The following is a 14,794-nucleotide window of genomic DNA, read 5'->3' as shown; positions in this document are numbered from 1 at the left end:
AAACACAAAGTACACACTGTTGGTTGTGTGCTTTTCTATTATCTTAACAATACACCATAGATTTCTTTGTATTACAGATTAGAGGGTATGATCATTCTTTATTGTTGCCAGAGATTGCTCATTTGTTTCTGGCTGCCCAGACTAGAAATAACTACACAGAAATTGTATTATTTGCAATACATGACCAATAGCTTAAGCATAGTTTTAACTAGCTCTTATATCTTAAACTTACCATCTGTTAATCTGTATATTGCCACATGGCTGTGGTTTACCAGGTAAAATTCCATCTGACGTCCAGGATCTGTCTCTGGTGGGGCTATAAGGCTTCTCACTGACTCTGTCTACTCTCTGTCTGTATCTCTTTCAGCCTGGCTATACTCTGTTAAGCCATTGGCCAAAAGACACTTTTTTATTAACCAATGGCAATAAAACATATTCACAGCATACATCGCCTCCCATATCACTACATATTCAGTGTTCAGTAATATGGATGTATCATACTTTAATTGTTCTTTAAATATGAACATTTAAAATGTTTCCAGTCTCTGGCAATTAAAAATATGATACAATGTATGTATAACTTTGTAAGTTGTTTCTCTTATTTTCTGACATACTGAAGTTACTTTTGGGGTGTACAATTACTTTAATGTGTGTATTTTTAGTGTTGAAAGACATTTGTCAACTATTTAGTAATTTTGTATTGAATGTAAGATAAAGCAGGGGAAGGGAGGCACTTCTTCAGGGGCATTTGTGCTCTGTCCTTTGGACAGTCCCAAAGTTTCTGACAGACATTTTGTTGCCTTTGTTTCTTTGGGACCAGACTTAAGTCTAATCAGCTATTTCTGAAATGTGCTTCTGCTTTAAGATCAATGACAGACATTTGATTTTGTAGGAACTGATGACCATTTTCCAACTATTGCACTGGAATGGAAGCCTGAAAGCCCTCCGTGAAACAAAGTGCTCTCGACAGGTGAGACTTTCTGGTTGAAACAGGTTGGTGCTTTGAGGACTAGACAAGGGGTTTACCAAACTTTGAAGAGGCTTCCTTTATTCAGATGCTTCTGTTTGTGTAAATATATTGACTGAAACTGATTGTTTGTGCATTTCTTTGTTTTAAATTTATATTTGCCTATTAAGTAAGAGCAGGGACGAGTGAAGAAATATTGAGTCAGGGACTGCCACACACTAAGAATGTTGGCTCTGTAGAGGGTTGATTAGAACACCTACTATAGTAAATGCAGAATGAAGCAACCATAAGACATTGTTGGATTCTAAGTGAAGTACTGAATTCCCCTTGTGCATCTATCTACACTGCCTACCTTGGAACTGTGCCCTTTTGCACTCTCCAGTATAGAAAAAAGAGAATACATGGTTTCTAAAACCTCCTCACTAAAGACAGGCAGAATTGTTACAACAAAAATTCCTCAAAAGCAATAAAAAGGATCATTATGTTGGACACATTGGCATTTAGTCACCTTAATTTTTTTTGGTTTAGAAGTTTTCTCTTTCTTTTCCAGAGGCAAGGTCTCTGTATTCCTTCCTTACTTACAATAGGAACTATTCTTCTTTTTAATATTAAGCGTAAACTCTATCCTGTGTGTTTAACACTTTTTTCTTGTTGTCCTCTGAGATTTATCCTTTCCTTATTCATCATTAGAACTTAAAAGATAATAGTTTATTTTTGAAAATTTCCCAATAAGAATATGTATGAAGAACTAAGATGCTACAGTAAGTAAGAGGAGAGTGGAGGCACTGCAGGTCCAGTAATTTTTAGTTGTTCTTTGCTTAGAAAGTCTGGCTTTCAAAATGTCAGAAATGGAAAAGAAATGAGTAACTGACAATTGCTTTGGCATTTTTTTCCCCTTTCCTTTGATTTTTGAAAGTCCTTTGAAATATGTTGGGTTGGTCATAAACACTTTTCCATGATTGTTTTTAATTTGTTAAGGTCATAAAGAAATACCATATGTTCCTGATGAAAATAAAAATAAGCAAAGCATCCATTCCTCATGATCAAACATATATATGATAGCATGATGGATTGATATTTTTTCACAGAAGAAATGAAAGTAGTTAATTTTTAATTATTTGCAAAAGTAAAAACTAGTGTATCACAAAAGTATCATTGTAATATTAATAATGATAATGCCTCCATTCTACAGTACATTTTGGAAGTTCTTTCTATGCTTATTTTGAACCATATGGATATTTGTCTTTTTTATGCTAAAAAAGTCTTTACCACTCTACAGGCAGTGGGCTCTGGGAGACAAAAATGAGACATACTAAACTCTCATGTAACAGTCTACTGTATTTGGAGCATCAGCCAATTTATACTCTGAGGGTTAAGTGTATAATCACAAGGGCAATCCGCACATGGTGGACAAGTTTCATATGGCAAAAGCATTTTTTCCATAGAGGCAATAGCGAGTAGTAATGCGTAATCTGAAGTAAACTCACTCCCAACTGGTACGCCTGGGAGGAGCATGAAAACACATTCCAAGAACAGTTTTGTGTTTTTGAAGAAACTGAGGTCACAAGACTCTTGTCTGTTTTCTTGGCATTTTCTCACAAGCACTCAAAATTCTCCTCACAGCACTCTACTCCTGAGCTGTGTTCCAACAACAAAGCACATCATCTAGGAAATAGCCTTGGGTTTCAAAGTGTTCTAAAGTCCCCTTGACTGAAGGCTTCCTCTTTCCTGTAATAGGCATGTCCTAACCCCATTCTGCCTCAGCTCGACTGTGTAACTCCTTTCCTCCCTCTGTCTTCTTATAGCCAGTAGTGCTGGTTGGGCCCAAGGGTCCAGTGAGATGAATGAAATCAAATTTATATGTTGTTACAGAAATATATTTTTATGAACATTATTGATATTCCTAGTGTTATGTTTTGACTCAACCTGGAGGGACAGGCTTTGCAGGACTAGAGTTGCTCATTATTTCCTTTTCAGAAGTATGTCAATGGGATTTGATTTCAGATTTTGAAAGTTAGTGTTGTTTAAAGACCACATAACTGACTGGGAAGTATGGAAGGCCTTGCACACATGTGCCTTTGTTTCTGTCTATTGACACTCTGAACTTTTGTTTCTTGATTCTAGGAAGTCATCTCCTATTATTCCCAATATTCTTTAGATGAAAAGATGCGCAGCCACATGGCCCTGGACTGGATCATGAAGGAGCGTGAGTCCCCAGGAATTCTCTCTCAAGAGCTACGTGCAGCCCTGGGGCAGCTGGAGGAAGCCAGGAAGTCAGGACAAGAACTACGGTTTTACAAAGAAAAAAAGGAAATCCTGAGTTTGGCTCTGATTCAGATTTATAGTGATCCTGACCCTTCCTCACCCAGTGATGACCAGCTGAGCCTCACGGCTCTGTGTGGCTATCATTAGCAAGCCCAGGTCTCAGGTTTCCTGAGGTCTTTTACATCAGGAATCTCACTGACAGAGGTTGTCAGAGATTTTAGCATAATAGTCACTACCTGAAGGGTACACTACTCCCTACCCATTCTGTCCACGGAATGGAAAAGTAGTACTGGTCCAGACCCCAACTTCCTTCTTCATATATGTTTTCAACTATGCCGTTAGTGGTTCTACTTCAGAATGAATGACAACAGAACTGATTGGAAAGTATTATTCAGGGTTGAATCCAATCTAAAGTCTAGTTGACATGTGCCTTATTTCACACAAGGGGCCAGTACAAAAGCCTCCAAGAAAACAGCAGCAGTACTAGGGAAGGTAGCATGCTAACAACTTGTTGTTGTTGTTTCTTTATTAAATAATACCAATCAAAATTCCCACTTCCTCCCCTCCTTCCACTTCCCTCCAGCTCCTCCACATACCCTTTTACCCACCCCCGTCCAGTCCTAAGAGAGGGCAAGGCAACCTGCCCTGTGGAAAGTTCTAGGTCCTCCCCCCTATATCCAGGCTTAGGAAGGCATGCATCCAAAGAGAATAGGATCTCAAAAAGCCAGTACATGCAGTAGAGACAAATCCCAGTGCCATTATCATTGGCCCCTCAGTCTGCCCCAATTGTCAACCACATTCAGAGCGTTCAGTTTGATCCCATGCTCATTCATTCCCAGTCCAGTTGGCTTTGGTGAGCTCCTATTAAATCAGGCACACTGTCTCAGTGGGTGAACCAACCTCTCATGGGCCTGATTTCCTTGCTCATCTTCTCCCTCCTTCTGCTTTTCAACTGGACCTTGGGAGCTCAGTCCAGTGCTCCGATGTAGGTCTCTGTCTCTATCTGCATCTATCGCTAGACGAAGGTTCTAGGGTGATATTCAGACAGTCATCAGTCTGACAACAGGATAAGGCCAGTTCAGGCACTCTCTCCTCCACTGCCCAGGGTCCTAGCTGGGGACATCCCCATGGAATCCTGGGAACCCCTCTAGAGTCAAGCCTCTTGCCAACCCCAAAATGGCTCCCTCAATTAAGATATTTCCTTCCCTGCTCCCATATCCGTCCTTCCTCCATCTCAACCATCCCACCCCCCAAAGCTCTCCCCAACACTCCCCTTCTCCCCTCTCCCTCCCCCTCTCCCCTTCCCTCTAAACCTTCCCCCCACCCTGCCTCCATGCTCTCAACGTTTGCCTGGCAATCTTGTCTGCTTCTAATTTCCAAGTGGATCTATATATGTTTTACTTTGGGTTCACCTTATTACTTAACTTCTCTGGGATCAATGTCCTTTGTTTATGACTAATGAGTGAGTACATACCATATTCATATTTTTGGGTCTGGATTATTTCACTTAAGATGCAGTTTTCTACTTCCATCCATTTGCATGCAAAATTCAGGGTGTCATTGTTTTTTTTACCACTGAATAGTACTCTAATGTGTAGATGTACCACACTTTCTTTATTTATTCTTCCATTGAGGGGCATCTAGGTTGTTTCCAGGTTCTGGCTATTACAAATAGTGCTGCTATGAACATTGTTGAACAAATGCTTTTGTGGTATGGGCATCTCTTGGGTATATTCCCAAGAGTGGTATTGCTGGATCCTGAGGTAATTTGACTCCTAATTTTCTGAAAAACCACCACACTGATTTTCAAAGTGGTTGCACAAGTTTGCATTCCCACCAGCAATGGATGAGTGTTTCCGTTACTCCACATCCTCTCCAACATAAGTTATCATTGGTGTTTTTGATTTTAGCCATTCTGACAGGTGTAAGATGGTATCTCAAAGTTGTTTTGATTTGCATTTCCCTGATAGCTAAGGAAGTTGAACATGTCCTTAAGTATCTTTTGTCCATTTGAAATTCTTCTGTTGAGAATTCTCTGTTCAGTTAAGTACCCCATTTTTTAATTGGGTTATTTAGAATTTTAATGTCTAGTTCTTCCGTTCTTTATATATTTTGGAGATCAGATCTTTGTCTGATGTGGGGTTGGTGAAGATCTTCTCCCATTCAGTAGGTTGCCTTTTTGTCCTAATGACAGTGTCCTTTGCTTTACAGAAGCTTCTCAGTTTTAGGAGGTCCCATTTATTCAATGTTGCCCTTACTGTCTTTGCTACTGGGGTTATACACAGAAAGTGGTCTCCTGTGCATATGCATTGAAGGCTACTTCCCACTTTTTTTTCTATCAAGTTCAGTGTGGTCGGATTTATACTGAGGTCTTTAATTCATTTGGACTTGAGTTTTGTGCATGGTGATAGATATGGATCTATTTTCATTCTTCTACATGTTGACATCCAGTTATGCCAGCACCATTTGTTGAAGTGGCTTTTTTTTCTTCCATTGTATAATTTTAGCTTCCTTGTCAAAAATCAGATGTTCATAGGTATGTGGATTAATATCCAGGTCTTCAATTTGATTCCATTGGTCAACGTCTCCATTTTTATGCCAATACCAAACTGTTTTCGTTACTGTAGCACTGTAATAGAGTTTGATGTCAGGGATAGTAATGCCTCCAGAAGTTTCTTTATTGTATAGAATTGTTTTGACTATCCTGGGTGTTTTGTTTTTCCATATAAAGTTGATTATTGTTCTCTCAAGGTCTGTGAACAATTTTGTTGGGATTTTGATGGGGATTGTACTGAATTTATAGATTGCCTTTGGTAGGATTGTCATTTTTACTACATTGATCCTATCAATCCAGGAGCATGAGAGATCTTTCCATTTTCTGGTGTCCTCTTCAATTTCTTCAAAGACTTAAAGTTCTTGTCAAATAGATCTTTTACTGCTTTGGTTAGTGTTACCCCAAAATACTTTATGCTATTTGTGGCTATCGTAAAAGGTGAAGTTTCTCTGATTTCCCTCTCTGCTTCTCTGTCCTTTGTGTATAGGAGGGCTACTGATTTTTTTGAGTTGATCTTGTAACTTGACACATCACTGAAGGTATTTATAAGCTGTAGAAGGTCTTTGGTAGAGTTTTTGGGGGTCACTTATGTACCCTATCATATAATCTGCAAATAATGAAAGTTTGACTTCTTCCTTTCCAATTTGAATCCTTATCTCCTTTTGTCGTCTTGATCCCCTTATGTTGTCTTATTGCTATTGCTAGAACTTCAAGCACTATGTTGAAGAGATATGGAGACAATGGACAGCCTTGTCTTGTTCCTGATTTTAGTGGAATAGCTTTGAGTGTCTCTCCATTTAGTTTGATGTTAGCTGTCAGCTGTATGTTGCTTTTATTATATTTAGATATGATCCTTGTATCCCTATCTCTCCAAAACCTTTATTATAAAGGGGTGTTGAATTTTGTCAAATGCTTTTTCGGCATCTAAATGAAGTGATCATACGGTTTTTACTTTCAGTTTATTTATATGATAGATTACATTGATAGATTTTCGTATGTTGAACCAGCCCTGCATCTCTGGGATGAAGTCTATTTGATCATAATGGATGATTTTTTTGATGTGTTCTTGGATTCGGTGTGCCAGTATTTTATTGAGAATTTTTACATCAATGTTCATGAGTGATATTGCTCTGTAATTCTCTTTCTTGGTTGAGTCTCTGTGCAGTTTTGGTGTCAGGGTAACTGTAGTTTTATAAGAAGAGTTTGGCAATGACCCTTCTGTTTCTATTATGTGGAAGACATTGAGGAGTATAGGTATTAGCTCTTCTTGGATGTTCTGGTAGAATTCTGCACTAAAACCATCTGGCCCCAGGCTTTTTTAGTTGGGAGGTTTTTGATGACAGCTTCTATTTCCTTGTGACTTATAGGTCTATTTAAATTGCTCACCTGGTCCTGATTTAATTTTGATATGTGGTATCTATCTAAAAAATTGTCCATTTCTTTTACATTTCCTAATTTTGTGGAGTACAGGTTTTTGAAGTAAGACCTAATGATTCTCTGAATTTTCTCAGTGTCTGTTGTTATGTTCCCTTTTCATTTCTGATTTCGTTCATTTGAGTGTTCTCTCTCTGCCTTTTGATTAGTTTGGATACGGGTTTGTCAATCTTGTTGATTTTCTTAAAGAACCAGCTCTTTGTTTCATTGATTCTTTGAATTGCTTTCTGTATTTCTATTTTGTTGATTTCAGCCCCTTCTTTGATTATTTCCAATCTTCTACTCCTCCTGGATGAGTCTACTTCTTTTTTTTTCTAGAGCTTTCAGGTGTGTTGTTAAGTTTCTAATGTGAGCTTTCTCCATTTTCTTTATGTGGGCACTTAATGCTATGAACTTTCCACTTAGCATTGCTTTCACAGTGTCCCATAGATTTGGGTATGCTGTGTCTTCATTCTTGTTGAATTCAAGGAAGACTTTAATTTTTTCTTTATTTCTTCCTTGACTCAGGGGTGGTTCAGTAATTGACTGTTTAGTTTCCATGAGTTTGTATGCTTTCTAGGGGTAGTACTGTTGTTAAATTCTAACTTTACTCCATGGTGATCCGATAAGACACAGGTAATTACTCCAATTTTTTTGTATCTGTGGATGTATCTGTTACCGAGTACGTGATCAATTTTTGAGAAGGTTCCATGAGGTACTGAGAAGAAGGTATATTTTTTCCGGTTTGGGTGGAATGTTCTATAGATGTCTGTTAAGTCCATTTGATTCATTACAATGAATTACAATGAATTTCTCTGTTAAGTTTCTGTCTGGTTGACCTGTCCATTGTGGATAGAGGAGTGTTGAAATCTCAGTGTGTGGGGTTTGATGTGTGATTTGAATTCTAGTAATGTATCTTTTACATATGTGGGTGCTTTTATATTAGGGGCATATATATTAAGGATTGAGACTTCATTTTGATGATTTGTTCCTGTTATGAGTATAAAGTTTCTTTTTCCATCTCTTCTGATTGATTTTAGTTTGAAATTAATTTGTTGGATATTAGGATAGCCACACCTGCTTGTTTCTTAGGTCCATTTGATTGGAAAACCTTTTCCCAACCCTTTACTCTGAGGTAATGTCTATCTTTGAGGTTGAGGTATGTTTCTTGTAAACAGAAAATGTTGGATCCTGTTTTCATATCCATTCTCTTAACCTGTGCCTTTTTTATAGGTGAATTGAGTCCATTGATATTAAGTGATATTAACGACCAGTGGTTGTTAACTCCAGTTATTTTTTTTATGGTAGTGTTTGTGTGTTTCCTTTCTTTGAGTTGTGTTGGTGGAGGGTTGTCAGATGCCTATGTTATTATGGTGTTGTTGGCTTCCTTGAGCTTATGTTTTCCTTCTCGTACTTTCTGTAAGGCTGGGTTTGTGGCTATATATTGTTTAAATCTGTTTTTGTCCTGGAATATCTTGTTTTCTCCATCGATGGTGAAAGAAAGCTTTGCTGGGTATAGTAGTCTGGGCTTGCATCCATGGTCTCTTAGCATCTGCAGTACATCTATCCAAGACCTTCTGACTTTCGTGGTTTCAACTGAGAAGTCAGGTGTAATTCTGATAGGTTTACCTTTATATGTTAGTTGACCTTTTTCCTTTGCAGCTCTTAAAATTCTTTCTTTTTCTGTATGTTTTGTGTTTCAATTATTATATGGTAAGAGGATTTTTTGATCCAGTCTATTTTGTGTTCTGTATGCTTCTTGTACCTTCATAGGAATATCCTTCTTTTAGGTTGGGAAAGTTTTCTTCTATATTTTTGTTGACTATATTTTCTGGGCCTTTGAGCTGGAGTTCTTCTCCTTCTTCTACCCCTATTATTCTTAGGTTTGTTTTTTCATGGTGTCCCAGAGTTTCTGAATGCTTTGTGGAATTTGTGGGATTTGATGTTTTCTTTGTTCAATGAGTCTATTTCTTCTATGGTATCTTTAGCCCCTGAGATTCTTTCTTCTATCTCTTGTATTCTGTTAGTTATACTTGTCTCTGTAGTTCCTGTTCATTTACCCAGATTTTCCATATCAGTCATCCCTCGGTTTGTGTTTTCTTTACTACCTCCATTTCGGTCTTCAAGTCTTGAACTGTTTCCTTTACCTGTTTGAATGCTTTTTCTTAGTTTTCTTGGGTATCTTTGAGGGATTTATTACTTTCTTCTAACTTTTTGTTTGTCTTCTCTTTCATTTTTTTAGGAAAGTTTTTCACTTCCTGTTTAAAGGTCTCCATCATTTTCATGAGGTTACATTGAAAGTCATTTTCTTCTATTTTTTGGGGGATTAGGATGTTCAAGTCTTCCTGTTACATGTTCACTGGATTCTGGTGTTAACATGTTGCTTTTCAGGATGTTGGAGGAATTCTTGCATTGGCACCTTTCTTCCTTCAAATGAGGCCAGCAGAGTCTTGGCATCTTGGTCCCATCTTTGCTGTGGTTGACTATTTGGGAGTTTTTCTTTGTCTACCCTCTCTTTGGCCCCCTCAGCACTGGAGCAGGCTGTGTTTGAGGATTCCAAAGAACTCACGGGCAAAAGGCAGGCTTGGGGGCAAGGTGGGTTTGGGGAAATCCCAAAAGCAGGGACACTCCCAGCTGGCTGGCCAGAAAACCTAGGGAGTTGTGGAGGGGCCTCTAGGTTCTGGCCCACTGGTAAGGTCCTGTAGAGTGGGACATCTGGCTGTCCAGGCTTGTGGGTACTGACTCACCTCTCAGATCCCCTAAGCACTGTGTTGCAGGATTCCAAGGACCACGCAGATGAAAAGGTGGGCTTGGAGGCAGGGTAGGATGGGGTAAAGAAAGCCCAGCAGCAGGAACACACCCTGCTGGATGGCCAGAAAAGCTTAGGGAATTTGGGGGTGCTTGTAATCTGTCCCCCTGGGAAGGTCCCAGGGAGTGGTGCTTCTGGCTGTCTGGCCATGTGGCTACTGACTTACCTCTCTGGTCCCCTCCACATGGGAGCAGGGTCTCTTGCAGGGTTTCAAGGAAACTGTTGTTGTTGTTAAAGACAGGATTTCTCTGTGTATCCCTGTCTGTCTTGGATCTCATTCTGTAGACTAGGTTGGCCTTAAACTCAGAGATCTGCCTGCCTCTTCCTCCAGAGTGTATTAAAGACATGTGCCACCACCATCTAGCTGATAGCAACCTTTAAAATACATAAAATTAATTAGTACAGATTATTTGAAAAAAAATGTACAACAGTCAGCATATGCTTGAGCACTCCTGAAAATTACTATATTCTCATCATGTATTGTGAAATTAGTTTTAATAACAAATTTATTACATGTCATGTTTCTCAGACAAGAAGAAATTAAGCTACATAACTGCCCTAGTCAAATATCCTAAGAAGATAATGGTATGTAATGTTAGATAGCTTTCATCTTAAAATGTTATTTTAACAACAATCATATTGCTGTCCTTAATGAGGCTAAATATCATCTAGAAGAGAAGGAATCAGGATTGTTTTGTTTGCTGAATAAATTTTTAAGCGAAAGAAAATTTCTATTTAATTTTTTTTCACAAAATCTTTAGCATTTCAAATCCATCCCATTTCCACATATTGGCAGTGATATTTATATGTGGTACATCTTTACTCTATTTACAACCTTTGGTAATGTTCACCTCAAAAGGATGATATCTGATTAGATATAAGAACAGGGCTTAGATGGGTCAAAATCAAACTCACCTAATATTTTATGATTATGACACTGCACAAATTCTGTGAACTGAAAATGATGGAAAGTGCTCTTTCTCTTGGAATAGTACCAGAAGCTTCAGCAAAAGTAACAAAGATCAAAGCCATAGCTGGCCCCATCTAATAGCAAGTCAACTTCAGTCAAGACATTGTGCTGACAAATCATCACACACACATCTGTAACACTGGTACAGAGAAACACAGGTGAGGGAAAAAAATCCTGCCTGTCTTGTTCTCAATACTGCACTGTGGAAAGAGATTAAAGTAAAGGAGTTTGTAGGAATGTGGAGCCCTGAAGCTGGTTGTTTTATGAACTCCTTGAAAATCAGACAAAAACTCACAGACTAGCTCATAGCAAAATATAAGAATATCAAAAAATATATGGATCCCACTAAAATTCATGGATTGTTCCAGAGCATCCCTGACCCTTAGTTTGAAACTCACAATTTTAAAAGCATACATAGTTTTAAATTTCACCTCAGAGACCCAGTGTATCTTAGGTCTAGCCCATAGACCCTACTTCTAAGATGATTACTGTTATTCTTAAACAAAAAAACTGTATTGTTTGGGCAAAGATAGTTTAATTTTTGCAAAATCAAAATATACCTTGTTGTTATGAAAAAACAAACTGAGATGAAGAAGTTACTAAATGTAGGCACCTGTATCAGAATATTACAGATTTAATAAAACCACTCTCCCATCAATGTTCTGAATTTGGTTACCCGCTTTTTCTAATGCTACTGTTCACATGTACTTTTGCTCTTAATATCAACTATTTCTAGCAAAGGAAAAGAATCAAGACATCAGTTCTTCACTGTGAATCTGATCATTTCAGTCTGGAAAAAATCCAAAAGTTTATGACTCTCCTATTTCTTTAGGGAACATGTTTTCATCTAAAAGAATTATAGTTGACTACAGTTGAGATGTTTTAGAGTTCTTATTTTTATTGTGCAGTGCCTTTCTTTGTAGCCAAATCCCAAAAGAAGACAGTTTCCTTACCTCTGACTATGTCCATGGGTAAACACTGGTCCAAATATTGTCACCTACTGATTTTTGTGGTGTTGTAAGAACTCAAAGCATAGCCTTCTATGCTAAAACTTAATGTTATAAGTATGCCAATAGTGTTTTCATCTATGATTCCAGGGTAATAGAACTCATTTTCTCTTCCCCAGTGGTTTTGGTTATGCATCTAAAATACCCAAAGAGCTCTAAACATCTTTTTAAGGTTTATGGAATCAAACTTTTTGAATGCATGGTCTAGGCACCAGAAATGTATATATCTCACCAGTTTTAATGTATAGCAAAGCTGTCAGCTACTGCTTACTTTTTTTAGTAATCACTGACTCAAATCTATTATCTACCAGTACAATCATTGCCCTGCTTGACCTTGAACCTAAACCCAAATTTGGAACTCTTCTAGGCTACATAGGAGTAGATACTTTTTCTTGAACACTTTTTCCTCCCTGTAATCCAGAACTAAAACAGAAAAAGTGTTCACACAGACACACACTGGGAAGGGAGGGATCGTTTACATTGTAACAGAGAAGAGGAATACTGGAAGATGCCATGGCAAAATACAACCCCGAAAGACACACTTTCAGTGACCTACTCCAATCAGCGTTCATGTCCAGTGAACTTCCTCCCATGCTTCTGATCACACTTCAGTCTTTTATATTGTAGCCTGAAATTACTTAATAAATCTTTTACTGAGCAGTATGGCCTTGATCTCTCAGGTAAGAACACAGAAAGAAGGTTTGTCTGGAAGCTAGAAAATATCAGAAGGAGCAAAGAGATAGTTTTTGTTTTTGTTTGTTTGTTTGTTTGTTTTGTTTTCTTTCAAAAGAGCACCATGACACCAATGTTCAGTATTGCATTCAACGACCCTGCTGGGAACCAAACCATTACAGCCTCTATCTACAAGCTGATATAAAATGCACATTTTTGTCTGGGAGCAAAGCAAGTATTAGGAAAGTGTGCAGAATTTTAAACTTTACTTTGAGAGCTGTTGATTTTGAAAGGATGCCGATTTCCAGTGGAAAATTATCAAATTGCTCTCTGCAGACAGTTCCTAATTTCAACATGAATTGTGTTCCATGAATTCATTTGTAAACAAGTTAATTCAACTCTGAGGGTGGTGGTGGTGGTGGTGGTGGTGGTGGTGGTGGTGGTGGTGGTGGTGGTGTGTGTGTTGAGTAAGACAAGTTTATCAGGCAAGACTGCTTAGCTATAGAGTACCTAAAATTTTGATCCATGAAACCTAATATGGACCTTATAACCCAAGCAGGGTTTTAGCTCAGTGGTAGAGCATTGTCCTAGCATGTACAAGGCCCTGATGTGGTCTCCAGATCCAGAAGGTAGAACAAGGAGCAGCTGTGGGTATGGAGTCCCGTACTAAAACATCTCCCTGGGGTATATTTTTCAATTCCAGATTGGTTGTCTTTTTTTCCTTCCGTCCACTCCCTACCCCTACTTAATTGTGGTCTCTTCTACCAACTTTCTGAAAAACCAAACAAACAAAAAGGACTTCTTTTTTTTTGTAAGAAAAAAATCAGGATTTGACATCTTATATTACATAGTTTTTCACAGGTTCGCACACATATATTCATTATTGCTCATGTTTCAGGATCTACTTTAAGTTCTAGCTCTGTTTTTACAGTGGTTCTTTCCTCTTGCAGCAAGATATAAGCCATTTTAATGAGTCACCCCAATCAAGTCCAAGAACCGAGTACCATCATGGTTTGAGTTGATGGCTATGGTCAGACCTGTGCTACTTGTCTGTCTCTCTAGAACCAATGGTCAAGTCAAGCCCATCTAAACAACTTAGACCTAGTGGAAAAGAAGGAGGGCAAACATAGGTTCAGCTACCAGAGGTAAAATGGCAACTTCCCAGGACATTTAAAAACAATTTCCTTCCCAAGGATCTTCAAAGACAGTATAACCAATAGAAGAAATGGAATCTCTCCAACCAGAAATTGGGGAAAAAAACTTCTGGGTAAACAGAAACAACAGATGTGTACTATGAATACATTGTGCGATTTCCAAACATCAAATGCTTCCTCAAAGGACAAACTGCCACTATTAAAGATACTCAAAAGAATATTCTCCCCAGAAGGGAAAACGAAATGCTTCCAGACCAATCACATAGGAATACATAGACACCCTGAGAACTCCAGAGGAAATGTTGCTCACTTATATGTAAGAATTCTGTTACCCATGGAAACCCAATCACTCTTATTACTCTGCAGTCACACTTCATTTATCTTCAGAACTGATGGACTGGTGTTATGCAAGTGAGTCAGAAATTTTTGTCTGGTCTGTTTCTGCTGGGCACTGGCTTTCATTATCAGTGGCTGCTAATGAGCCTTAATAAAAGGGGAAATAGTTATCCCAACAAGTGCAAACAGCTGGAGCAAAAATGCACAGTTCAATAGCCTGACTTTATTCATCCGTATTTAAGACTGAGTGATTTAAAAACCTTAAGCATGCCTTTCTGGCCTGTGAGTTGTGACTTAGATAGTCATAACAATATGTGGGAAACAAGTTATTCAGAGGTGATCTATTGTGTCTGCTCAGACATTGTACTAGTTCCATCAGCAATTGTTGATGACACCTGGAAGTAAGTAGTATTTGGTGAAAGCTGATTTCCATAGAGAAAATCTGAAAACACAGATGATCTATTGAAATTCCAGTTTGCTAGGAGAACTAAAAGGTGAACTTGGTACTACACTTAATTGAAATTAAAAAGAACAGACATTGTACCCTTTCAGTTAATCAATCAAATAATACGGGCTATCTATCATCTATCTATCTATCTATCTATCTGTCTGTCTGTCTGTCTGTCTGTCTATCTATCTATCTATCT

At 38.3% G+C, this 14,794-nt stretch overlaps 1 protein-coding gene across 1 annotated transcript in view; it reads left to right on the top strand.

Moving 5' to 3' along the window:
* Positions 1–11,625, top strand: part of Lix1 (limb and CNS expressed 1) — a 59,251-nt gene extending 47,626 nt beyond the window's left edge. Inside the window, exons 5-6 of the mRNA XM_057758893.1 lie at positions 893–970; positions 3,092–11,625. Coding sequence (XP_057614876.1) covers positions 893–970; positions 3,092–3,379 — 366 coding nt within the window. The 3' untranslated portion in view covers positions 3,380–11,625. The remainder of the gene's footprint in view (positions 1–892; positions 971–3,091) is intronic.
* Positions 11,626–14,794: the final 3,169 nt, after the last annotated feature.

The sequence above is a fragment of the Chionomys nivalis genome, chromosome 2, assembly GCF_950005125.1.
Source record: "Chionomys nivalis chromosome 2, mChiNiv1.1, whole genome shotgun sequence".
In the NCBI taxonomy this organism is placed as follows: domain Eukaryota; kingdom Metazoa; phylum Chordata; class Mammalia; order Rodentia; family Cricetidae; genus Chionomys; species Chionomys nivalis.
This window is presented reverse-complemented; position numbering and strand designations above follow the sequence as displayed.